We start from the raw sequence: 27,427 nt of genomic DNA on the forward strand, positions 1-27,427 counted from the left end.
TCTCACTGTGTCTCTGTCAAATAAATAAATAAAATCTTAAAAAAAAAAAAAAAAGGTGTTTGAGGGGCGCCTGGGTGACTCAGTCGTTAAGCATCTGCCTTCGGCTCAGGTCATGATCCCGGGGTCCCGGGATCGAGCCCCGCGTCGGGCTCCCTGCTCAGTGGGAAGCCTGCTTCTCCCTCTCTCACTCCCCTGCTCGTGTTCCTGCTCTCGGTATCTCTCTGTCAAATAAATAAATAAAATCTTTTAAAAAAACAAAAAGGTGTTTGAAACAGATTAAAAGTCATATGAAGGCAGCCTTCAGAAAAATCCTAGTGGAGAAAATGGTGAGCAATTTTTTGCATCTTCCCCCCTTCTCCACCTCCAGCTTAAGGGTTATATATTGTGTACTTTCAACTTTAGGCAATTCTGTAAATTCCATCCCCAACCCCCAGCCATGTTGCTTTATGGAAAAGAAAAGAAGTGTTTCACTACTTCCAGAGACTGTGTACACTAGAGCAGAGCTAAGGGCTCTGCTTAACATTATGTTCTTCAAAAGCATTGGTGACCTTTTAAAGCCGCTGTACCTTTCTAAGAGAATAAGAAAAGAGTATGACAGTTGGTTACTGTTTAAAATCTACTTTCTTCACATTCATTTTGCTTCCTTTCTTTCTTTCCCTTGGATTCTATCACTTGATATTCATGTTCCCTGTAGCTGCCAGAATTTCTATCAGTGGCTCATCCACTAACTTCTTTCCGGTTGCAAGTATTAAATCCAGGCATCCACATGGTATCTGAACCAAAGCACTGTCCATAATGCACTCTGCTCACTTTCTGAAGCAAACGCAACACGTGTATAAATTTAGCAGATGCCTCCAAATTTACCATATATAAATTATTCAGCATTGATTCATGTACTTTTTAAAAAACTCGACATCCAACTGGCACTTTTCTTGTACTAAGTCATTAAGGCAATACAAGGCACTGTCTGAGATGAAAAGACAACATGGCCTGCTATTAACAAGGAAGGGCTGGGAAGCAGAACCGCCTCAATCCTTAGTGGTTTAAAAAGGTTAATAAAATGTCAGTAGGTTATATACATCATCCACTATCCATTTTCAAATTCATGTGTGATAATACAAAATGTCATACTTGTGTCTCTAAAGTCTAGAGAAAGATCATGCACAAGAAACAATACTTTCTCAAAAGTCCACAAATTATCCTGAATTCTAATTTTCAAAGGGAAATCAGGCACACTTTGTTTTCTTTCAACAAGACACATCTGGTGCCTGAGAAGCCCACACTTTGAAACCATAGTGCTAATAACTACTGCAGAAAACAGTACACCATCCCCATCATCAAAATGCATTAAACTCCACCAAATGGGGAGATCACATTAGATAGTATGTGACAGTGCTTTAAGAATGTTTTTCAAGCCCACGTTTCTCTACTTGATAGGCCTGTATGGAGCCAGACACCCTCCAGCCTGAACACGGAAGGTGGCCCAGCACTGCAGGAGTGCTTCACTAGCTTCCTTCACTAGGTATTCAGGAGACCTGGGTTCTAGTCCCCTCTGCCCCACACCCCTGCTGTCAGGAGCAGTAGGACTTGAGTGAGTGTTTCAACCTTCTTGGACCTTGGTTGTCTTGTCTATTAGAATGCAGAAAACACCTTACCCTGTCTGAAGGCACAGCGCTGGACCAGATGATCCCTTCTGATCTTGTTCAGCTCGATGACTCTATGCTCTGTTTCTTTTTTTTTTTTTAAGATTTTATTTTTATTTATTTGACAGAGAGAGACAGCCAGAGAGGGAACACAAGCAGGGGGAGCAGGAGAGGGAGAAGCAGGCTTCCTGCAGAGCGGGGAGCCTGATGCGGGGCTCGATCCCAGGACCCCGGGATCATGACCTGAGCCGAAGGCAGACGCTTAACGACTGAGCCACCCAGGCGCCCCTCTATGCTCCATTTCTTAACCATACATCTGTGTATTCTTTCAGTAATTAATCATTATTGCCACTAACCCCAAATCATTCTTAATGCAACAGAAATTGACTATCACTGGAAACAGAGGACAGCTAAGTGGTACCCTCCTCCACCTCATGAACTTTCAGATATATCAAGACAGCTCTTAATTACTTCTCATTTTAAACATACAAATCTGGAACTTGAGTCCTACTGCTTTTATGTACTGGGTCTCAGTGATGACCGGTGCAGCAAAAATCTCTTCTGTGCCTGCAGACACACTTTAGAGACAGCTGACAGGACTTTGGTGGAGTCTTGTGGAGTCAGAGGACTCTGACATGGGAAAGACTAGGGACAGATTCCAGGAACCACAGTTAACTGTTAATCAAGCCCAGGAAACACATAACCACCCATGGATTGCATTACCTTTTCTAGGAAGCTGTCTTCTTCCTGAGAGCAGAGCAGGAAAAGAAAGTCATTGACAGACAGAAATTTACTTGAATTAATTTACAGAATTAGAAACAGATCAGTATTATTAGAACTCACTAGCTTACTAGATACGTACACTTTAAACAGCTTTAAATTTTCCTAATAAATCATTATTGTTGAAAATGGAACATGTTCTCATATGCAAAGTTCTCTACTACACATATTAAATTTTCATGTAGTTTACTGAGATTATCACTCAAGAAACATACATGCGTAGTCCTAGACTTTTGTGTCCTTTGGCAGCTGACAGCTGACCTGGCCAAATGCCCAGTGGTGGCTCCTTTCCACGTGCTACTTGGAGGCAGGCCCTGCTGCTACACTGTGTGGCTTCTTACCTCATACTAATGCCACCCGATGGGTGAATGGGAGTCCAACGGCAGCATTTGGAAGGAGACGATTGGCTTCTCCCCTCTGTACTGCCATTCCTCTCACCCTAGTTGGCCCCCCAAGCAGTATCCCACACTCTTTTCCCTCACCCCATACCTACTCCCCTCTTCAAAGGACCTGAGAGTCCCCAAACATAGAGGCCCCTCTGAATTGTAAATTTATTTCATTTCAGACCTTTGTGGACCAGAAGACCCATCATTACCCCCTATCATGTTTTCCTATAGTGTATAAGAGGAAAAAGAAGCAAGGGAGAAGGAAAAAAGCACCTTGTTAATGGTCTCCCATCTTTTGTGCTCTTATTACAATCCAATAACAAGCGCCGCAACGATAGTTACTGCCGCCATGTAGGGAGCACGTGCCATGTAGTGGGAAGTGCGTAAAGTGCTCATGGACAGTGTCATTTAGTCTGCACAAGTGTGCAAAGTAGCTATTATTCCCATTTTACAGATGAGGAAGCCGAGGCTCTGAGAGCTTAAATTATTTGCCCAAGGTCATACTATTAGGTATTAAGTGGCAGGATCAGGATTAGAACTCAGGTCTGACGGACTCTACAGTCATTACCACTATGGTCCCCTAGACAACTCAAAAAGTACAATCTGGCTGCTTCCTGGGCAGAGAGGCAGGGGAAAGCTGTGAAAAAGACAGTGAGAAACAAAGCACCATGGTTAGCAGAGAGAGCACGGGCACTGGTGGTAGACAGCCCTGGGTTCAAATCTTTGTTCTGCCCCCGATTAATTTTGTACAGACATCAGGCAAGTGACTAAACTTCATAAAGCCTCAGTTTCTTCATCTCTAAAACAGGGAGAATAATATCTACTTTGTAGGGTTAAGGAGGCAGCCTAAAATCCAGGCATGGCAGGGCAGTGTAGTGCAGTGGACGAGCACCTCCCCAGCCACTCCCAACTGGAATCCTCCTAATTCTGCCATGGGCCACCAAGAACCTGAGTATAAATCACACTTCTCAGGTCTGACAGTAAAAGGAGAAGTCCCGATCTCACTATGAAAGATGTGCAGGAGGCTGGAGGCGGGGGAGTATGTGTTTCCTGATGTTTCAAATAGCAATGTTAAATGCATTTCCCCCAAATGACATATATATGGTGGGTAGATATTTTAGTATTTTTAGATACATTATGAATTAAACAGGCTCTTGTAAGTTTACCTACACTTCTAAATACCACATATGAAATGAGATAAAAATAAAGTAATATTGCTTTATGAAGTATACAATATTTATAATATTGTAATTACAATATTTTTTTTAATTTAAAAGTTAAATTCTGAGTGCCAAACATCTAATTTCACACAATTTTGGAGTACAACCTTTTTTAAAATTTAGGACGACTTATTAAGAAATTGTAGAACCTGCCTGCCTAACAGACTTCTCTATTTTGCCTCCCATGAATATATGACACATGACAAAATGAGTAAAACTAGGCAGAGTTTTCCTATACTAACCTGTCCAACCAGGCCCTCAAATAAGTTTTCTTCAAGCAGTGACCATCTACTAGTGCAAGGCATGCCTTTGGAGGGTGTTGGAGGGGGAGGATGAAAAATGATGCTATACAGAAGAAAACAGTATGGTCCCTGACTTGGGTTTGCAATTGAGTTGGGGTAAGAAGTCCCAGAATTTATAGCCTGATATTGTTATAACTCACAAATATGGGTTCTCAATAAATGGTTAGTAGGAAAAACAAACAAAACAGGGGTTCAAAGGAAGGAGATAGCTTTCAGCTGGGGCTATCAGGGGACTTTTTATAATAGAGATGGGGCCTAACTAGCCCTTAAAAGATTCATAGGATTTTAAAGAGTAGAGATGGGGTGGGGACACTACAAGTGGGAGGGGCGAAAATAAACACAGGTTCGGAGAAGGTAAATCCCAAGGTGGGAGTAGGGAAAAGTCAGTCATCTGTTCTATAGGGAGCCTGGAGGAATGTTGAGAAAAGTAGTGGGAAATAAGTATGAAAAGGAATGTTGAAGTCAGACTTTAGGGGAACTTGAATGACAGGTAAAGCAATTTGGATTGTATTTAGTAGGGATGGGGGAGCCACTGACTACCTTTAAGGAAGTGATAGGCCCCAAAGCTGTATTACAGGAAGATCAGTTTGACAGCCCTGAAGAGGAAAAATGAAAGGGTAGTGATAGAGGCAACGGGAATTGTTTTTTGTTGTTATTTTTTAAAGATTTTATTTACTTGTCAGAGAGAGAGAGCGCGCGCATGCGCAGCACACAAGCGGGGGGGGGGGGGAGCGACAGGCAGAGGGAGAAGCAGGCTCCCTGCTGAGCAAGGAGCCTGATGTGGGACTCGATCCCAGGGCCCTGGAATCATGACCCCAACCAAAGGCAGACGCTCAGATGTCCCAAGGCAAAGGGAATTCTTAAAAGGCTATCAAGGCAGGTCAAAAAGGAGTAAACACTTTAATAATGGGAAAATAATATATTTTTTAAAATGACTGGATAAAAGAGAAAACTCTGAGAGAAGAATCAAAAGGACTTTGATTAGATACTGGTGGAGGAGCAGCACATTTACACTGAGAGTTTACTTCTCGGGCTACAGGCATATAGTAGATGTAAATAATATTTATTTTAACACTAGGCTTGATTCTGAAAACAGAAACATCACTTAGCCTCCACTAATAAACAGCATACTCCTAAGGTAGTCCTAAGGTTACTGATAATCACTTAGTTCAACTGACCTGCCCACTCTCTGCAAAAGGCTGTGTGTTGATCACATTTAAAAAGGGAACCTAATTCAGGATTCCCCAGTGGGGCAACCATGGCATGCTACAAATGCACTGCAAATCATTATTCACTCCAACATTCATCCATAGAGGAATTTTGCCAGTAGTAAATGCAGTTAAATAATGTAAAAGAGTCACTTAGAGGCAGATTCAAATTTAAAAATAAAAAGCAGGAAACTGAATGGATATCAAAGTTCTAGAAAGGATTAGTTCATGTGAACTATAAAGAGAAGAAACACAAACTATACACCTAACAGGATAAGAAATGAGTGGTTGGATCAGTAAGACGAAGTAAACACTTAGTGAAAAGACCACTAGGGATGAAGTAATCACCAAGCTGTTATTCTTGTTATTTCACACTTTGATATAGTTCTCCAAATAAACATGTCCCCAAGCAAGTATAGTCTGTCCACCCATCCCTCAACCTTTTTTGTCTCTATCTACCAGCAACACCTTTAACCAGATCTGGTTAAGTTCAAACCTGGTCTCTCCATTAGTCCAATCTATAAGCAACACCAGGCTATTCCTCCAAATATGTCAATTTCCAACCTCATACTACTCATAAAAGCCTTCTGATAGTTGTAGATGCCCTGTGGCTCCAGCACACTCATCTGTTGACTTCAAGACGCTCTATCCCCTGCTCCCAACCCACCCAACCAGCCTCACATACTCTTTTTTTTAAATCTTCATTCTTCTCAGGGAAATCTTATAATTTTTCATATATAGTCTTTTTGCTTTCACCTTCTAACATTTATTCATGATGTCCCTTACACCTGGAAGAACCTGCTCACCCAATATGTTAATACATATTTCTTCAGTACTTGGACTTGACTCAAAATACTTCTATGATGAACCCCAAATCACCTTTCTAGTCCACTTTATTATCTGCTGAATTTGTTTCTAGTTATGTTAATGTTACATAAATCAAATATTCAAAAAGCCAAAATAGGCTGGTTCTGAGACTGATTTTTATAGAAATTAGCTGGTCGATCAATAAGCTTTTATAGCATATAAGGCTTGAGTAAACAGCACAGGAATCTATTGTTAATACAAATTACAAGTTCCACAACTCTCATTCTAAATGTCTTTCCAAAATATTGATTTACCAAACACATTGGACATCAGCTAGTAGAAGCAGTTAATGTTTAGATTACCTTTAACCAAACTGCCTATTAACCTTGATTTAGAATTTAGCCATATTGTACACAGAAGTAAACTTTCATCACCACTAAATTACAGAACCCACATAAACTCTGTAATACTTCGTATTCAGTGTGTAATGAATAAATATTGATGATTATGTGCTAGTTAATATGCTAGTTAAAAAACTAGAAAAATCTATCTTTAGTCTGGAAAAGAATAAAGAAAATTACAAACAAATTCTCCTCTGTTTGCCATTTGTGCTAATTCCAACTATGCTAGTAGTGGCAAAGTCACGGTCATTGAGAAGGGCAAGAAGAACGAGAAGGACTTATGCCAGTTATTTCATTCCACATTTGGTGCGAAGAGGGTGTGACACAAGAATCTTTCTGAAAACAGTACATGGAAAGTCAACGTAGGCACTGAACTCATTTCTGTTTTCACCAAAATTTTAGAGTAAATAATGTAATAGTGGATAATAGGTATCATTATTAATAGCATCATCTCAAGGGATCTATCATTTTGGGTCTTGGAACAAATATGAACAAATATAAGAAAGCATTGTAGGTCAAAATCAAGTCAAAACAGAGTGGGAAGATATTACAAATGGGGTACAGATAATCTTAGATTTCTTGTTTACTGCCCCACACTAATATGGATAACTTTATCATCAATGAGACACAGGAATTTAATAAAATGTGACAGGCTGTGGAAAGAATCAGAACCCTATATTTTGCCTTCAGCTCAGGTCACGATCCCAGGGTCCTGGGATGGAGTCCCACATTGGGCTCTCTGCTCAGCGGGGAGTCTGCTTCTCTCTCTCACTCTCCCTTTGTGTTCTCCCTCTCTCTCAAATAAATAAATAAAAACTTAAAAAAGGAACCCTATATTCTACAAAATAAAAGCTTTAAAAGAATAAATGATGACCACACATATACAATTTAGTAAGAACTCAGAATTTCATAATGAAAAAATTATCAGGGTTCTATTTTTTTATTTTTTTTTTATTTTTTTTTAAAGATTTTATTGATTTATTTGACAGAGAGAGACACAGCGAGAGAGGGAACACAAGCAGGGGGAGTGGGAGAGGGAGAAGCAGGCTTCCCGCTGAGCAGGGAGCCCGATGTGGGACTCGATCCCAGGACCCTGGGATCATGACCTGAGCCGAAGGCAGACGCTCAACGACTGAGCCACCCAGGCGCCCCCCCAGGGTTCTATTTTTTTAAACCTTGAATCATTTGTGCACAAAAAAGAAGGAAAAGGGCTTCTTACAGACCCATTAACTCCATTAAAGATTTTGGCTACTTCTTATTCATGGTCAAACAATGAATTACCTGATAATATTTTAAACAAAATAAAACATTTTCACACTGGTTGAGCCTCCTTCCAGTCACTCTAATACAGGACAATTACAATAAAGGGTATCGTAATGCCTCTGCCAACTCTGACCAAAAATAAAACGTTTCCAGTTTATAGGAAATAAAGTGAAAGGAAGGAGTATGAAAGGATTAAATTTAAACAGTTACCAAGAGGAAACAGACAAATTTAGGAAATGGTGGATCCTTGATTGGGCAACTGTCCTGGACTCTTAAAAAGTCAATGTCATTAAAGAAATAAAAGGGGAGAACTGTTCTACTCTAAAAGAGACTGTAGAGGGGCACCTGGGTGGCTCAGTCAAACATCCGCCTTCAGCTCAGGTCATGATCTGGGGGTCCTGGGATGGAACCCTGAGTTGGGTTCCCTGCCCAGTGGGGAGTCTGCTTCTCCCTCTGCTCCCCCACTCGTGCTCGCTCTCTCTCAAATAAAATCTTTTTTTAAAAAAGATTTTATTTATTTATTTGACAGAGAGAGACACAGCAAGAGAGGGAACACAAGCAGGGGGAGTGGGAGAGGGAGAAGCAGGCTTCCCGCCGAGCAGGGAGCCCAACGCGGAGCTCGATCCCAGGACCCTGGGATCATGACCCAAGCCGAAGGCAGACGCCTAACGACTGAGCCACCCAGGTGCCCCTCAAATAAATAAAATCTTAAAAAAAATAAAAGAAAAGAAACTGCAGAGACCTCACCAAAGGTATTACATGAATCCAGATGAGATTTTGGCTTCAAAAAGCTATCAAAAAATTCTTGGGACAACTGGAGAAACTGAAATATGGAGTGGCTAGTCTTCTTAGGCATAATAATGGTATTGTGCTTATAAAGAAATTGTCTTTTTTCTTAAGAGAGGCAGGCTAATGTGTTCACCAGTGAAGTCACATATCACTACTTCATTTCAAATGGTACAGCAAAAAAAAAAGAAAAACACATCTATATCTGCAAGGCACATGGGGGTTCACTGTACTGTTCTTTCCATTCTTCTGCACATTTGCCACTTTCATAATTAAAAGTTGGAAAAAAGAAAGCTGGGAAATAGTGTTTAGGATGGAGGGAAGGGGGCAGGGAAAAAAGGGGAAACTTCATTTGGAATATATCCTAAATGGTGAAATATTAAATTTGAAAGGCAGAATATAGTAGTAAAAGAGAAAACAAGTATCATAAGAAATAACAGAATGTAAGGATGTGAATTTCTGAAGAAAATGGTTCTCTCTCAAACAGAGGTAATACACACAGTCATGAGAGCTCTAGGGAAACAAGTATAATTCCAAGAAAGAATGCTGGGACTGGACTCAAGTGTTTTAATCTGCCATCTGAGTCATAGCTAAAACAATTCCATGGCAACAGAACAGATCACATTCAGACAAGCCAGCAGCCTGCGCGCTGGTCTAGCCCTCCTCACTAGATGATAAAATCACTGTTCTGGCAAGGCTGAAAGGATCAACATGAATACTAATAGAAATGATAAAGTATGGCTGTCACATCGCCTCATTTTCTTTGGTAAAAGACCAAGAGTATGCTTTTATAGCCCAAAGAGGTCTGCACACTTTGGGTGCAGCAATATTTTCATCTAGAAGAAGAGTTCTTAATAGGATGAACTTGTTACTAAATCAGTTTATGTTACTGAAAATAATAAGCATTTCTTCCATAAGGACACTGATATTAGAGCTTGGTGTCAGGGAGGGGAAATCCTACTCCTTCCTTTTGTTAAGTGTGTCCCATTAAACGTGGAGCAAACTTCAGGGCACATTATAATCATCCGGGATGCTGATAAAATGCAGGTTCCTAAGCCCTGCGCCCCGTGGCTGTGATTCCATTGCCAGAGATGAGTGGGGGTGGTGGTGGAGAATGTGTACTTGTTCAAGGATCCCTGGGGGATTCTGAGGCAGGTACTCTGAGGTTCACTTACGGGTCTGATCTGCAACATGCAGCCAAGTTTGGGATTAGATATGATGATACAGTGAGGAGTTACTGAACTGGGAATCAGAAAGTCTGGGGGACAGACTTGTCACTAACTTATTCCACTTTGGGCAAGCTCTTGTCTCCGTGCCTCAGCTTTCTCATGTGTTTAATGAGGATAATACTGCCCCCCCAATTACTGTACCTTGCATACATGCTAATTTATACAAGAGTGACTTAAAGTATGAAGAGCATAACAAATAAGCATTAGACCTTTGAGAAGGGAGCCTTTAATCTAATTCAGTGAACTTAGTATTACATGTTATATTCCTGACAAGAGGCAATTACGGATTGCTCTTTTCTCTTTCCTTTTAGGCTTACCTAATGAAAGTAGTGCTAGAGTAAAGTGACATTCTTGTTCTTATTTATCACCTGACAATTCCCCCAACCCCAACAAAAGAGAAAGCATAGAGACAATGAGGACATCCCTTAAGTATTATGAAAATTACATCTAGAGGAGGTTCCATGTCTTAGAATGTTTCTTACCAAGTCTATGAGTTTGGTGACAGGAACTTCTCGGATTGGTCTTTTCATTCGGCACAAAGCCTCTAAGGATGTACCAAAACAACTTGGGAGGTAATTTCCACTAATGGTCAAGAAGTAATCTTTGCCTCGATCCAGGTGAAGGACTAGAATATCTTCAATCTTATCTTCCCCTGAATTCAGGATGGTCACAGAGTCTTTGCTGACATACACATCAAGGGAAATGTCCACTGTCTCATCTGAAATGTAAGAAATGACACATGGTAACAGAAACTTCTGGTGGAAGAGCAAAAGGGAGATGAGAACCAACAGAAGTAGTGTCCTCTAAAAAATCACCAAGTGATGGAGGAGACACTGGACACACAAAAGAGGTCTCCGCAATATAATGACAGTGAAGGTAAGAGACATGTGGTTAGAAAACAAGAAGTTAAACAAAGGGAGGCATGGGAGTCATGGGGAGATGGTACATTGCAAGCAGAGACAATGGTAAAGGGACAACTCACTTGGCTCCAAGTAGCCCTCAAAAGGTTCAGCCCGAAGCCATGGCTTGCAGTACTGGCTGTCATTAAGTTTAGGGATGAAAGAAAAATGGCAGGGAACCTGTCCATTGTTGCTGATCTGGAACTTCTCCTTTTGTAGTTGCCGAAACTTCACATTCTCAAACACAAACTGGGGAATAACAGACAGACACAAACATGCATCACTAGTAGGGGGAGTATGTCAGTTGGATTATTCCATAGAGAATATGAATAAAGAATAAAGTAATTATTAACCAGGTGTGCAACTGCTGTATGCATTCACCAACTGAGCCAGCTGTATACCATGCCCTCTCATTTCCTACTGTATTCACACCAGCAGAGGAGTAATTAGGCAGCTCTTGCTACTTCTCTAGGCTACTCTGATTGTTCCTGAGATCCTAAGAGGGTAACCCAACCTTGGGTCAGGACATTCATCCCGTGACCAAGTCAGTCCTGGTTCCTGAGATATGAACCAGCAACTCTGAAATATTAAATAAGAGCGGCTAACATCTGAGGGCTTACTTCGCGCCAGGAGCTGTTTTAAGAGCTTCACATGTATTAACTCATGTAATCCGCACAACCACCCCTTTAACCAGAAAAGGAAACTGGCTCTGAGAGAGTTAGACATGCGCCTCTAAACGACAGTGCTGGAATCCAAATGGAGGCAGTTTGACTCCAGCACACACGGTTTTCACCACTTTGCTGTGCTGCCTCCTCTACCAAACATGGGTTTCCACTGTACTAACCGCGATGAGCAGTAGATGGGGAAGCCATGGATTTTTGCTCACCTCCCTCCTGCTGAGTTCTAAGGAAGGAAGGAAGTCATTTTCCATCCTGTCCATAATGCGTACAATATCTTCAAACACTTTCCGATACCTCCGTTCATCCACAACCTTCACCTGAAAGAAAACAAACCCTCTTTTCAGTCTTAAATGCTCCTAGCTCATCTTCCCTTGAGACTACCTAACAATTTAAAATGGGTTGTTACAGCAATCACTTAAACATTGCAAAAACATCCTCAAACACTTTCTGAAATATCACTCCATCCACAACTTTTACCTCAAAGAAAACAGATCCTTATTTTAGTCTTGTGTGTGCTCAGCTTGAATCTCTAAGAGTCTAACAATTTTTTTAAATGACAATTTTTTTAAATGTCACAAACAAATATAAATTAAAGTAAGCATTACAGCATTACCCACTTTATGGTAAAGATAAGGTTAATTGGTTAACTTCCTGGAAAAGTCAAACCTCGGTGCTAAGAAGCTTGGCAGTAGTATTTGGGAAAATTATTTTCTTGCTCCATTGTTATTTGGTGGTGGGGGAAATGTGACAATTGTGGCAAAAATTATTTCCTGCATTGCATAAAATAAGTGTCAAGACATACCTACTACCATTTCTAACAATGATCACAAAGCATTGAAACAGCAGAAAAAATGATTGAAGCATTTAATTCTATTAGCTGCTATGCACAATGCCAAGAATCATAACGTCAATGCACAGATTATATAACGCTAAAGGTATGTTAGTAAATAGATCTTATGGCCATTTTAGAAAACGGCCAATACAAAATGCCCTAGATTAGAGTAAAAGCATGACAACGGACAAACAAATCATTTCAACTAATAGATCAAAAACATTTCCCATCTGACACAGCACATTTGGCTTCCTGATATAGCTGTGTGTTTTTTTTTTTCACTATTAAAACTTCATACAAATCAATGCCAAAAAATGAACATAATTAACATAGCATTTTAACTTATTGAGGTCCCGGTTTCTTTTTAGAATAGGAAACTTTACAAATTCAATATCAAAAAAAAAGGACCGATGCATGTAGACGAGGTTGTAAATCAAATGTGGAAAATAAGAGCATCAAAGCTGAGCCAAATATCTCAAAGACTGGGAAGGTTTTTACATATCTAAACCATAACGCTTAGAAAACTGAGGAGCAAGCAATCACTAGAGTCCACACTATAGTGTTAAGAGGAATTTTATACTTTTAAAATATTTTTATAAAATTTTGCAACTGCTTTTTCATAAAGTATTTTACATGTGTCATCTTTTCACAACAAACTGCAAAGCTACCAAAGCAAGGATTATTCTTCTGATCGCTGAGAATATCAAGATATAAAAAGATCAACTAAGTTGCTCCCTGCCACAGTTAATACCAGAAGTTGTATCTGGACCTCTAGTGCAAGACCATTCCCAAAATACCAGGTATACAACAGGATTAATTCAGGTAGGTCTTAAAAATACAGATGCCTTGGGGCGCCTGGGTGGCTCAGTCATTAAGTGTCTGCCTTCAGCTCAGGTCATGATCCCAGGGTCCTGGGATGGAGCCCCGCATCGGGCTCCCTGCTCCACGGGAAGCCTGCTTCTCCCTCTCCCACTCCCCCTGCTTGCGTTCCCTCTCTCGCTGTGTCTCTGTCAAATAAATAAATAAAATCTTAAAAAAAATACAAAAAAATACAGATGCCTTGGCCTACTGCAGTTTTTAAAAGCTCCCTAGGCAATTTCTATGTCCACCAAAGTCTGAGAACCAATGCAACAGATCCCATTACCAAGTACGGGGGTGGAAACCCTATCTCAGCTTAATCTCAGCCAGCCCACAGCAAGTCTTCTAAAGTTAATTGGCCATTGAGCACTTGGTCCCTTTGTTAACAGTCATTGATAACAATAGTGGTAAAAATATAATGTGTTTTTTAAAGCCTCTAATCATAGCATGCCCAAGAGACCAAAATATGGGGTGGTTACTCGATAAACTCAAAGCCTTTCCTCAGTGGGTTATCATGATCATACCCCTTAATGGCACATCAAGGATAATGAAGGGGAAAAACACCATAGAATGTCACCACTTGATACACCCACTTTAGAAAAGGAAATTACCAACAAAATTAGGAATTAAGAATGAGCCAGACGATCAATGAACTAGATCTTTAGGTAATAACATGGGTAGCTCTCCAAGACACACTACTGATTTTTTTTAAAAGCAAGCTGCAGACCAACACGTATTATAAATGAGACCATTTATAATATTTGCACCCACACACAGAACAATACTCTATTGTGTATGGGCCAACAGAAAAACATATGCAAAAGTCTAGAACTGTGCTGTTCAAGATAATAGCCAAAAGCCACATCTGGACATTTAAATATACATTACTTCAAATTAAATAAAATAGAAAATTCAGTTCTCTCGGTCACACTAGCCAAACTTCAAGTGATTAGGAGCCACCTGAAGTCAGCAGTATTGTACTGGACAGTATAGATCTATATATATATCTATTTCCATCATCACAGAAAGACCTACTGGACTGTGCTGGTCTAGAAAGATATAAATTCATAATGGTAGTTGGCCTGGCTGGGAAGTGGGGGTCTTGGGCAAAGGTGGGAGTGGGGGATAGAACAGGGATTGAAGAACTCCAGCCTTATCTGTAAATTTTGCTTACTTTTTTTTTATTTTAAAGAAAAAGCACTTTTGAATTCCTGTGCAATTTTAGTATTAAAAACTAGAAAGGTAGACCTTTATTAAAGATACACAAAAATATACACAGGAAGCTTGGAAAAATTTTAAATATCCTGCTGAGAGCTCTGGATTAATATGTGTGGAATATTACAAATATTCCTAAGTTCTGAAGAGAAATACAAACAAAAAAGCCAAGCACAGCTGATTAAACCAAAAAGGTTAGTGTCTGGGGAAAGACATCCTTTTAAAAACGGATTAAGAGAGGGGCACCTGGGTGGCTCAGTCGTTGGGCGTCTGCCTTTGGCTCAGGTCGTGATCCCAGGGTCCTGGAATCGAGCCCCACACTGGGCTCCCCGCTCGGTGGGAAGCCTGCTTCTCCCTCTCCCACTCCCCCTGCTTGTGTTCCTGCTCTCTGCTCTCTCTCTGTCAAATTAAAAAAAAAAATCTTTAAAAAAAATAAAAAATAAAAATGGATTAAGAGAATCCAAATGAAGAAAACAGGGTAGCCCACAAGTACAAACGAGAAATTAGATGGGCTAAAAGTAGTATCTAAAGGTTTATCTAGTCAATAAGTTCTCTGGAACTATAGAGGCATTGTGGGATTAGTGGAAAGAACATCTATAGGCTTGGGAGTTAGACAAGATTTGAATCTTAGCTCTCCTTCTAGTTGAATGCTTGTAAAGTTATTTAAACTCATCGGTTCTCCATTTGCTCATCTGTTAAATGAGAAATATTTAACTCAAAGCACTGTTGTGAGGAGTAAATGAGATGTGTGTAAATTGTCCATTACAGTTCCCAGCACATACTAGCTACTATTTGAGAAACACTTACTATTATTTACTATCATTTTAAAATTTCAAAATGGACAAAAGTCAAGTCACAATTGCCTTGATAAAATTTAAATTCTATTCTAAGACCAAGACCTAATTTTGTAAATAAAGGAAATACCCCAAAGTCATTCCCCTTTAAGACAGGAGTAGAACAAGACATGTTGGTGATAATCTGAGAAGCCAAAAGAATCAAATATACATCTATTATGTTCTTCACATGTCTTACCTCATTAATCCTCATAAGTAGTACCATTGTTATCCCTATTTTATAGAGGAGGAAACTGAGGCACAGGGCTGTTACATATATTTTCCATGATTACACAGTTAGATAGTGGTTGAACTGGGATGCAAATCTAAGCAGTCTATCCATAAAGTCCACCCTATCAAGCACAGCACTTTATAGATTCTGACAGATTACATGACTGTAGGTCTGGAAAATCTACAAGAAATAATCTAAATGTACTAGCTGTAATAAATCAATAAGATCCCAAGACATAACCTGCATACTATTAACAGGCAGCAAAAAATACAATGTAAAAACAAAAACTACTCACAACACAGACAAAAAAATTAAATAACTGGCCATCAATCCAGCCAGGATGCAACAGAGTTAAAGAAAAATTCAAAACTTGTGCTCCTGGGGGCGCCTGGGTGGCACAGCGGTTAAGTGTCTGACTCTTGGTTTCTGCTCAGGTCATGATCTCGGGGTCCCGGGATAGAGCTCCGTACCAAGCTCCACACACTCGGCGTGGGATCTGCTTGGGATTCTCTCTCCCTCACCCTCTCCCTCTGCCCCTCCTGCTCACGCTCTCTCTTTCTCTAAGATGAATAAATAAATCTTAAAAAACATTTAAAACCTGTGCTCCTGGACAGGAAAATTTCACTAATAGTATAGCCATATAGCCTTTTAAGGTAAGATACAGATTTGGTTGTATGCCGACCAGTCTATGCCTTTGCTCCTGCTGTCCCCACCCCTCCACTTGGAACCTCTCTCCCAGGGCTTCCCTTCCTTACTATTTATCTGATGAGAGGCTACTCATTCTTTAAAACCTAGCTTCTAACTCTTCCTTATGTATAACAACTTTAGGAGGCTAAGGTTACCACCCAGCCATTATGCAGCATGAGAAACATCTGTGTCACTAAAAGGCCTAGCACATTAAGAACCATATGGACAGCATTTAGGAGGGTTGAGGGCACTAATTTCTCACTGTTGCAAATGATTATTTGGTTATGGTAACATTTATGGCTCAGTAAACTACTGATCTGTTTTGAGTCTAAATGATGTTCTAAGAATACTTTTAACACAGAAACAAATAAATGAACAAACAAGTGTTTACCCCAATATGGAAGAGGGCGCTAACAGGCTTGTGGTCACTGGTTTTTAGTTTCATGTGACTCCGGTAATGAAGCTGATTAACATTTGTTCCTCTCCAAAGAATCCGGTCACACCAGGCTGGAACCCGACATTTCCCACTGCAAATAAAGAAAGAAGCATAAAGGGAACATACCACACAAGAATGTAATACCTACCACACTGGTTCAGACCTGGGTAGGCCGTCTTTTATATGCTTCTCCTTCCCTAATGATCCCAACTATAATATTCCCTACTATATTCAAGCGCTGTAAAGGATCTGTGTCTGCTTGTTTGCTACTGAATTCCCAACCTCTAGCACATTATCTTATGCAAAGTGGTGTTCAATGAATAGTTATCTAATGAATGAATAAACTGTGTTCCCAAAATTAGCATTACATCTTCAACAATGTTGTCCCAGGGGAAAATATAATAGCCCCTTCTTAAAATATCCTCAGAAGGTCAGGATTATATTCAGCACACTTTGCTCGATGAACTGCAGTGACATTTTACACAGATAGACAACTAATAAAAATCTAAAACTCCAATCCTAAATTCCACGACGGGGCTTAATTTCTGGAGATAAGTAATAGTAGAGATTTCTCCTTTAAACCTAGACTTTCATGACAAGTCTAGCTTCTTCAGATAGAGATGAACTAACATCTAAGCATGCAATTCTGAACATATAACAGTCCACAGATTACCAAGGTTAGGGAAAAAGCTTATTTATCATTCTATTAAGATAAGCAGCACCTTGTACACCTGATCCAGAAGGGGACACAAATAAGTTCTTATCTGTAGCTCTTCAAATGACTCTCAAGTCAGGTGAGTGGGAGAAACAAGGTGAAGTGTACAAGATCTGTCAGTGTCACTTTTTACTTGCTGACCAGCTCCCTCAGGGCACAGGGATACAGACTCCTCTCCAACCCACCCTAGTGCTCTGAGTCTAAAGAAGTTGAATATGCCCAGGGATTTTCTTTCTCTTTCAAGCTTCTGGGCTCAGCCAGCTAGGACACCATAGGAAACAAAGAGATAGTAGGTAGAAGACAAATAGTTACCAGGAACATACTGAGAGGGGTGCTTTACTGGGGGTAATTAGGAAATCAAAGCGCCCCCCCCAACAGACAGTAGCTCTTAGCTTTTTCTAGCAGTTGCAGAGGCAAGCATCAGTATTTTAAAAAGTCCCCCCAAGACATTCTAATGTGTAGTCAGGACTGAGAACAACTGTGCTGGAAGAACCTTTCATGGCTCACTTTCTGGTGTTCTGAGTTAAGGAGTTGAGAAACAATTTGGGAAAAAACATTCAGAACAGGACAATCGGTAAGGAAATAGCGGTGGAATCAGAAACGTTAAAATCTAAGCAAGTCTGTTAAGAGGACAGAAATAAGGCATTGCAGGCAGCCCATAAAACTTCAATAGCTCTGTGGGGCGCCTGGGTGGCTCAGTCGTTAAGCGTCTGCCTTCAGCTCAGGTCATGGTCCCAGGGTCCTGGGATCGAGCCCCACATCGGGCTCCATGCTCCGCCGGAAGCCTGCTTCTCCCTCTCTCACTCCCACTGCTTGTGTTCCCTCTCTCACTGTGTCTCTCTCTGTCAAATAAATAAATAAAATCTTTAAAAAAAACAAAAAAAATAAAAAAAAATAAAACTTCAATAGCTCTGACACAGAAGTAATACTTTCTTAAGATAAGCTCACCTTTGAGTACACATGAATTAAAAACTCTTCTGTAACAGCACTGAGCCATTAAGTTTTTATATCTGCTTCTGGCATGACTGAAAAAATTCCTAGCCCTTTACCAACATAGAGGGACAGAAATAAGACCAGGCCTGAACCCACTCCAGGAGGAGGTTCTTGTTACTTTACCTGGAATCCCATCGGTCTGTTTTAGAGTCATACTTGTAAGTGGGGATAAACTTGATTTCACCTTCGGTGAAGTCAGCAAAAGCTTTTTTCTGTGTGCGCTGAATATTTAGCTAGAAAGAAACATCACATAAGTAGGGTAACACCATCTTAATACAAGTGATAATCAGGTTGATCAGCCATTTCTAATTATCTAGTTCCACAGCCTTTGCAACTGATAAATAAAATTTCTGTACCTTGTGAATTAAAATCTTGCCATTCCCATAGCATCTAAACTCACCCACAGGTAGGACGCTCATTATGAGCACATCACTAATTTCTTATTGCTAATAGTCATCAGAAAATGGAAAAATGAAATATGAATAATCGTAACTTCTCCGAAGTTGGACAGGAACCATCTAGCACAATTTTAATTAAAAAAAAACCACACACACAAATGTTGAATGTATAACTCCAAAAGCCAAATTCAGTGAATTGTTACAGAGCATTCTGAAAGTTATCCTTACTCAAATACTTTATCAGAATTACATAAGACTTAGAATTTATTCCAACTGTACCCGCTTTGGAAGCATGACAGAGGAAGAAATGCAAAGAAATCCACCAGCCAACTTCAATATGAAGAAAGATACAGCCAAATAAGGCTCACTATAAAAAACCATCCGACTGCAAAACTCCTAAATTTTTACTATGTCTGAAGGTCAAAAAGGCTTACATAAGGATTTAAAGACATTAAAATTAAGTTGAAACATTTTCTTCCCTCCATAAGAAGCATTCACTTTTAGCAACCAGTATCCATAAGCTGAAGTAAAAATTCAAGTCACGTGCCAGGCTCCAAGGCAAATTTACAGAAAACTAGGTTCCTGAATATCAAGTTTTATATAAATGTTACCGAATCAATGCTTTTCCCACAGGTTTTAACATCTATAAGCCAGATAGCCCCAACTTCTCAATCAGTTCCCATTAGACCACAGTCTGTGTTATTTAACCCAAACTTCTCTTCTGTTCTTCCCAATCCCCTCACAGGGCCTCCCTCTTTTACCTACACACTGCTGCTAAGCCTGCCAAGTAATCATAGAGCAACTTTCGCTGTTCCATCTGCCAAACCACATCAACATAGCTGTAGGCCCACTTCCTCCAGGAAGTACTCTCCAGTTAACCCCACCCATTCTCCAACTTATTTATATAAATCTCTCAAATCTCTTCTTGATAAAGACAATGAACAAATGTTATATTTACTTTTTCTCTCCCCTGTTCCTATCCAAGCACTTAATAAAAGCACTACAAACCTTGTGTGTATTCGCTGCATCACTAGTCACACTGTTTCCCCAGGACAATGAGACCTTTCCATCTATTCCTAAAGACACACCTGCCACACACGTATCTCATAAACCTAACAATTTTATCTGCCACTTAGGAAAGTACCTACAACATGAAAATTTACTCACCTGGTCAAATTTCAAGAGTCTCTGAAGGTCATTCTTGTTAATAAGACTCTTCACTTCACTGGCATCAGGCATACAAAGTCTGTAGTTCAAATCTCCCAACCAGATGACAACACTGAAGATCAAGAAATACATGAACAGGAGTAGCAATAATTAGCATAAAAAGTCAGAGAAAATGGAGAAAAGAAAACTAGGTAGATTATTGATAAGGATTCATTTATCACTACCTGAGACAAAGGGTTTAAGCTGTAACTTATCCTTTGGAGTGAAGTACTCCCAACACCTGTGAAGGACCAGGGATTACCAAATAGATGGGAAGATAGGCATTCCATACGCGAAGAATAAAGATAGGGAAATACAGTGTTATGTGTGGGATTCAGAAGCCAAGGAGTTAACTGCCTAAAAGAAGCATGTAGTTTATTTGCTGGACTAGTGCCAAAATTTTGTCTGGCTGCCTGCCAGGTCTCCAAGGGAAGAGAATCTGAACATTTTCTGCCTCTCTGAGCCCTGACATTCTGCAGGCTCTCCACTAAGGTCTGCGTGGTCTGAATGACAGCTCTCCCAGTCAGGACCCTAGCAAAAGTAGGTCCATGGCTCTCCACTATAGCCAATCTGCCTATCCCTGCCCCAGATCCACAGTCCAAGTCCCAGGCAGGAAGGAGACTGGTTTGCCACAGGAGTCTCAGGCTCCCAATCACCATAACAGGCCCCTAGATGTGCTGAGAGCCCCCATAGGGCAGACCCTGAAATTACTACACTAAAAGGGATTCTCCTTGTGAGCTATCTCAAGTCCTGAATGGGTCTCTTTGCCAATCTTAAACGCAACATGAAATTTCTGGAATTCTGAGGAAATAAATGTAAGGAATTTCAGGGCAACTTTTTATTAATGTCAAGGCCTTGACTTTACTACCATGATACAGAACTGTATATGATCCTAGTTGTTGAGACAATATGGAAACAGGCCAATATCACTACCCTTCCCTACTCTTTCCTCAATTACCCTACTCTACTGATTCTAATATCCAAATTATCTTTTTTTTCCTACTAATTCCCATCTCAAACCACTCTCTCAGAATTTCAATTACCATTATTAATTTCTTGACAATTAATCATTTTCTACCACCCAATCCATGCCTCAACTGATTTCTGCTTCTATCCTTAAGTCCTATTCTCCACGAACCTTTCTCTCATATTATCCTATCGATCCATTGTTGTCTACATCTCCATTGCCCCATTCTTAATGATTCACAGTCACTAAGAATATATATATCTATATTCATATAGATAATATATAGATCTATATATACACATAATATATACAATGTATACATTATAATGTATACATTAATACAGATAATATAATACACACACACACACATATACACACTGGCTTGGAAAGAGACCCACAATAATAGGACAATATAGTCCTATATAATAAGTGTGCATGTGTTTGTATATAGAGAGAGAAAGGTCTACAACAAAGGAAATAAAATGTATGTCACAGATGTAATTTTAAATTTTTTAGTAGCTGCATTTAAAATAGAATTTTAAAGAAGAAACAAGTAAAAATAACTTTAACAATAAATTTCATTTAACTCAATATATCCAGATTATCATTTCAACACGTAATCAACATTGAAAAACTGACATATTTTACATTTTTCCTACTAAGTCTCTGAAATCCAATGTATAGCTTATGCTTACAGCACATCTCAATTTGGTCTAGCTACTTTCAAGTATCTAATAGCCACTTATGGCTACTGGCTGTCACAATGGACAGCACAGTTCCAGGATACACAGTGAAATGTTACTAACAGTTTCCTCTGAGAGACTGGCTGGGGAGAGCACAGTGATTTCTACTTTTAATTTTATCTTGTATTACATTTACAATAAACATTTCTATTTCATAATAAAAAACAATAAAACTGACTCCAGCTGACAGACACCTCCAGCATTATTCTTACATGGCCACTAACAGAACTAATCCTACCTCCGATAGCAAATCTGATTTCTCTGCCTCAATGAATCTGCTATTCCTCAAAAACCCTCTCTTCTTTGCGACCCCAATCCCTAAATGGTAATCCTTCACTCTTCACAGTTTCCTATCCGTTTAATCTCTTCTCAGCCCCACTATTCAAAGGCCAAAGGAGATTTAACCACTCACTCATGTTTCATGATGTTCAGCTGTGGGAGGGTCTGATTTGGGACCACAAAACTCATGCGTGCACAGATGTCCTTATAATCTTGATTCCTTCTCTCAAAGTCCTCCACGTGGGCAGCCAGGTGGGAATTGACAATGCAAAAGGTAGTGTTGTGAAATACAAATCTCACAGCTACCCCACCTTTGTTTCCCTGTAAGCAAGAGTAATTATTCAGTTAGTACAAAGACACAACTAGCAGTTAAACTTCACATGGACATAAATAATAATCAAGCTCATTTCCAAAGTAACTCACCATTTTCCCCATGATTCCAGTACCAACTGTTTCTGTAGCAACATCACGGATATAGCGCCACTGGTCCTTTCTGGCAAATATGAGGAGCATCATCCCAACAAGGCGAACTAGTTGAACCTACGAGTTCCAGGGAGTTAGAAAAAGGTTCATGTTAATACCACTCTTTGCCACACATCTAGTCCCGCAACTAATTTTCCACCAGGAAGATATTAATGATGCTCAAATCTGAATCCAAATCCTCTAATTTCCCAGGGGACCCCATACAAAGGAAACAAAATTTCTCTGGGGAAGCTCTTATCTGACTCTGACCAATAGGAGTTAAAAGTCTTTGGGGACATCAAGTACACTCAGCTCTAGGATCCATTATTTTAATCACTTGTAAACCTACCAGGAGTAGATAGTATTAAAAAATCAAATAAAAAACCCCTATCCCAGTTTGTTCCTTTCACTTCTTCCTAGTTTCTGATTTCTAATTTCTTAAGAAATTAAAATTTATAAAATAGCAATCTTTTTTACTTTGATTATTTTAAGTCTGAGAACTAGAGCTAGAAATACATCTGAAATACGTGTTAGTCAGGGACCTATATGACAGGAGTAACACCCTCAGGATTTTTATTACCTATTACCAACTGTTAGAAGAATTAAATGAAAAATGTTCAGATGACTACTTTTAAAGGGCTTACTATGGTAGCCATGTAATCAAAATAACTCTTCTGGTAGCCTCTACCACATGCTTTCTAAAGACCAACAAATTGGCCCACCTTGCTAAAGTCAACTCTACTTTTGATTTACAACAAATTTGAGAACTCATTTAAATTCTACAACACTTCTTACTGATTTCACAGCATACCCTATGCACCCACATGCTTCAAACTACTTTTCTGTAAAGCATCCAGTTCTGACCATGTCAGTGAACAATTCTGATCTTAAACTTTTACTGTTACCTTATAAGTAATTATTTTAAGCTAATTATCATTCTGAGAGTAAAATTCTTCTTTTCTCCTAAAGCTACCTAAGCAATGAAAATATAGGATCAGAAAGCTTAGGAAAACTTTTTTCTAGAAAAATAGGTGTAAAGGATTAGTCTGCCCTATTGCAGTATTACACACAGGGAAGAAGTCAATTAAACCATTCTTTTGGAACAAGTTATAGATAACAGAATAACTTCTAGGGAGTTCTATTTAGTTGTATATTAAAAAAGAAAATCAAATGCAGTTTACTTTCTTATACTTGGCTTTGGAATGCAAACCCCTCTCCACAGCCATGGACCACTCTTGTTCTTTCACAGATTCAAAGTAGAAAAAGGCTTCTGTGCTCAAGTCCAGCTCTTGGAATCTGAAAAAAACAAACAAACAAACAAGAAGACTTGAGATCTATACATATCCCATAATTATCTCTGTCTACCTCCTTTCCCATTTTCTGAGACATTAGGTGAAAAGAGAATGGTGAAAGAGATAAAGTTTTAGAGAACTGCTCTATTGACCCAGGTGATCAGTAAGGACAAGCAGCTTTCTTTTTCAAAAGACCCTCTATAAGTATATGCACAGGCTATGCAAAATAAATCTTATAAAAGGGGGCAGGCACCTGGGTGGCTCAGTCGGTTGAGCAGCTGACTCTTGATTTCAGCTCAGGTCATGATCTCAGGGTCCTGGGATCCCTGCTCAGTGGAGAGCCTGCTAGAAGATTCTCCCTCTCCCTTCTCCTCTCCCTGCCCCTCCCCCTGCTTATGCACTCTCTCTCTCTCGCTCTCTTTCAAATAATAAATCTTTTTTAAAAAAGTATATGCACAGACTATGCAAAACATAAACAAAAAACAAACAAAAAAATCCTCCACAAGGGATAACAGTGGAGCGCTGTTTATATATCCTAGGAATAATCACTGTTGGAATTGACCTCAAGTCTGTTTCTATGAAGAATGCAATTTTCTGGGGCGCCTGGGTGGCTCAGTTGGTTAAGCGACTGCCTTCGGCTCAGGTCATGATCCTGGAGTCCCGGGATTGAGTCCCACATCGGGCTCCCTGCAGCAGGGAGTCTGCTTCTCCCTCTGACCCTCCCCCCTCTCATGCTCTCTGTATCTCATTCTCTCTCTCAAATAAATAAATAAAATCTTTAAAAAAAAAAACATTTAAAAAAAAAAAAGAATGCAATTTTCTTTGCATTTTGAGAGGACTAGATGTTTCCTTTCACCATTTCAGGTATCATTCCTTTCTTATCTCATAAATTTGACCTACAAGTTAATTCTCACATATAGTCTACAGTGAATTTTTACCAAATAGTTAAAAAAGAAAAAGGAGGGCAAAATGTCATGGAAACTAATACCAAACATATAGCCAAAAGGAAATTCCAGATGTGTTCTTTACCCAATGCAGTAGATATCAGGAGGATTTGAATCACAGTTCAGCCAAGGTTCCAACTCACTATCTGGAGACTGGCCATTCACATTCCACGTTCCAACAAAAAATCTAATACACAATACCAAAAAATTATTTGAAAATGAAGGTCAAGTATGAACCAATGAAGTTCTCTCATCACTTTTATACAAGGGTATGTTCACAATAAGCCAACATAATTTCTCAAAATGTTTTGCTATACACATAAGAAACACCTCTCACACATACAACACAAAGGAAGTGGGCTTAATTCTCTAAAGTTTACATTAGATGAACCCACAGAAAGGAATTAAGTTGCTATTTAAAAAATACAAAGTTAATTGCTCTACCACATTTCTTTTCAATTAAACTCCACCCAAACTTATACTTGAAGGGAGAGCTTGTAGATGGGAAAAAGGTATCTTCATGCTGTAAATACACCTAATGTGGATAACTGTTCTATAAGGAGCTATAGTTGAATCCAAAAACTCACTTCCCAAAGGATTACAAGGACATCTGTGTAGGAAATTCTGTTGAGGCAGACACAGTATTAAGGGGGAAAGCGGAAGGGAAAACTCCTAACTGTCTTAACTGTTTACATACAAAAAAAAAGCATCATGGGGAATATGAGAAACCACAGGTTTTAGCATAAGGATATGGTTATAATTGAATTAGAACAAATGAGGCATACTGGGATAGCAGATGGGACCGGAATCTTGGACTATTAAGGGTACGTGTTGTTCACAAACAACAAAGAGAAGTGTTGCTGCTTTGCACACCAGAATACACGCCATGCCACACCGCACACACTACGTCCAGAAAAGATACCAATAAGTAAATGTGAAATGAAAAATATGATACAGAGGAAAGAATCCAAGACAGACCTCTCAATCAAGAGGACTGGGTGAAATTTTCTGTAGTTAACTTACCAAAGTAAGTAAGTTAAGCTTATGGTAATGGCAGACATTAATCTTCAAATATTGGTGAGAAAAAATTCAGCAGGCCAGAAAGATAAACACACTTGCTTAGGGAATGTGCTAGGGGATAATCCTCTAGTACATGGGAACTTGATTTGGTTCTGAGTGGTTAGAACCATTAGCAGACATAGTATCATTAGTAGTTAGAAAATCCAAGGGAAATTGTAGCATTTGTGTTATTTTGTTCATGTATGTTATTGACCGATATAGAGACAGGGGCTTGAGCCAGCTGACCATCCCTTTTATTATGCTTTGATTCTTAATTAAGCTAATTAAACTAATACCTTAAATAACAAACAGCCATTGTATGCCATACCTCAGTAAGTAGAAGAGAGACTAACCTGAAATTCTGAATGTTGACATATTCTTTCTCTCGCTTTGCCAGGATATGTTTGATGAGACCCTCCCGCTGCCCAGCCTGGGTGTTTGGTACAAAGAGTTTCCGCATGGTGTTGGTCACTTTGGGCTGTTCCTTGTTAGAAGCTTCTTTGTCGCGTGGAAGCCTAGCAAATCAATGAGAATTTCAAAAGTGAAACTGCCTATAATAAAAAAAAGTCTCCTAAATGGGAAATATGTCTTGACACAGGACTTACATTCTATTCACTGAAGGGGGTGGGGGTGGGGGTTCCCGATGAATCCCTGTAGGATGATTCTGTGAATTAATTTTCTTGTCCAAATTCATAGATGAAAAATTATCCTCAAATCCAAGAAGCCCTGAAGTACACAGAACCCAGAGTCAAAGATAACATCCAATTTATCCAGGATAGACAGAGCTTTGTTTTGATCAGCGGTTTTAATTTGATCACTATATGCTCAATGGCATTACCAAACAGAAAGGTACCATAAGGATACCCTGAAGGACTTGACATACAAACTAGAACAATAGCAAGTTACATTAATTTGGAATCTGAATAGTAACAGCTAACATTTATTAAAGACTTAGCATAATGCCTGTTTGATATAAGGGATTATATCATTATCTCCTTTAATCATCATAAAGACCCCATGAAGCCAGTACTATTAAAAATCTTTCCATGTTACAGAAAAAGAAATGGAAGCTCAGCATTGTTGAGTAATTTGACCAAGGTCATACATAACTAGCAAGTCATAAAATTGGGATTTAAACCCAAGCAGTTTGGCCCTGGAGCCTGCAATTTTTACCACACTGCTAAGCAGGCTCCTGAGGAGCTAACATGCCACAGAAAGGATCAGGAATGAACATTAGTCAGTGGGCATGGACTCAGTAAAACCACTCCATAGCAGAAGGTGTCTGGGATTGACATTAATCCACATTATCTTATCTGTCCAGATAAAATCTATTTACTCTGCAATGATCATAGCAACCAGGCAAAAGAGAATCTTTTCAGTACCTGAAAAAACAGGCGGCTTGTCCTTGGTGTCTAATTTCTGATACCAGCTAGATGAGTCCTTTTGCTCTGGAACAAGAAGTTGTGACTGAGCTAGAGAGATAAGAGTCATGGTCAAAAACAGGGGAGCCCTTCATTGAGTGGGATTTACCATAACCAAAAGCCATTCCCTCAGCACTCCTCAAATGCAGGCGCCAGCAGCATTCTTAAGTGTAAAGGAAAAGACGAAGAGAAGAGGGCAGCTCTGGGATCATCTGGGAGCAGAAGGAGGATTATAGTCTTCAGGAAACTGT

At 39.5% G+C, this 27,427-nt stretch overlaps 1 protein-coding gene across 4 annotated transcripts in view; it reads right to left on the reverse strand.

Moving 5' to 3' along the window:
• OCRL (OCRL inositol polyphosphate-5-phosphatase) overlaps nt 1-27,427 on the reverse strand; it is a 52,833-nt gene that overhangs the window by 7,290 nt on the left and 18,116 nt on the right. For 3 of the 4 annotated variants that reach the window (XM_078064923.1, XM_078064922.1, XM_078064925.1), the window contains 14 exons: nt 27,138-27,227; nt 26,361-26,481; nt 26,109-26,270; nt 24,782-24,883; nt 23,642-23,756; nt 22,422-22,538; nt 22,132-22,319; nt 19,971-20,082; nt 18,529-18,638; nt 16,653-16,788; nt 11,811-11,921; nt 11,008-11,173; nt 10,508-10,743; nt 2,367-2,390 (listed from right to left, as the gene is read on the reverse strand). In XM_078064923.1, coding sequence (XP_077921049.1) covers nt 2,367-2,390; nt 10,508-10,743; nt 11,008-11,173; nt 11,811-11,921; nt 16,653-16,788; nt 18,529-18,638; nt 19,971-20,082; nt 22,132-22,319; nt 22,422-22,538; nt 23,642-23,756; nt 24,782-24,883; nt 26,109-26,270; nt 26,361-26,481; nt 27,138-27,227 — 1,790 coding nt within the window. The remainder of the gene's footprint in view (nt 1-2,366; nt 2,391-10,507; nt 10,744-11,007; nt 11,174-11,810; nt 11,922-16,652; nt 16,789-18,528; nt 18,639-19,970; nt 20,083-22,131; nt 22,320-22,421; nt 22,539-23,641; nt 23,757-24,781; nt 24,884-26,108; nt 26,271-26,360; nt 26,482-27,137; nt 27,228-27,427) is intronic. The other variant, XM_078064924.1, reaches the window with a different exon arrangement.

Source organism: Halichoerus grypus, chromosome X (genome assembly GCF_964656455.1).
Source record: "Halichoerus grypus chromosome X, mHalGry1.hap1.1, whole genome shotgun sequence".
Taxonomy (NCBI): Eukaryota; Metazoa; Chordata; class Mammalia; order Carnivora; family Phocidae; genus Halichoerus; species Halichoerus grypus.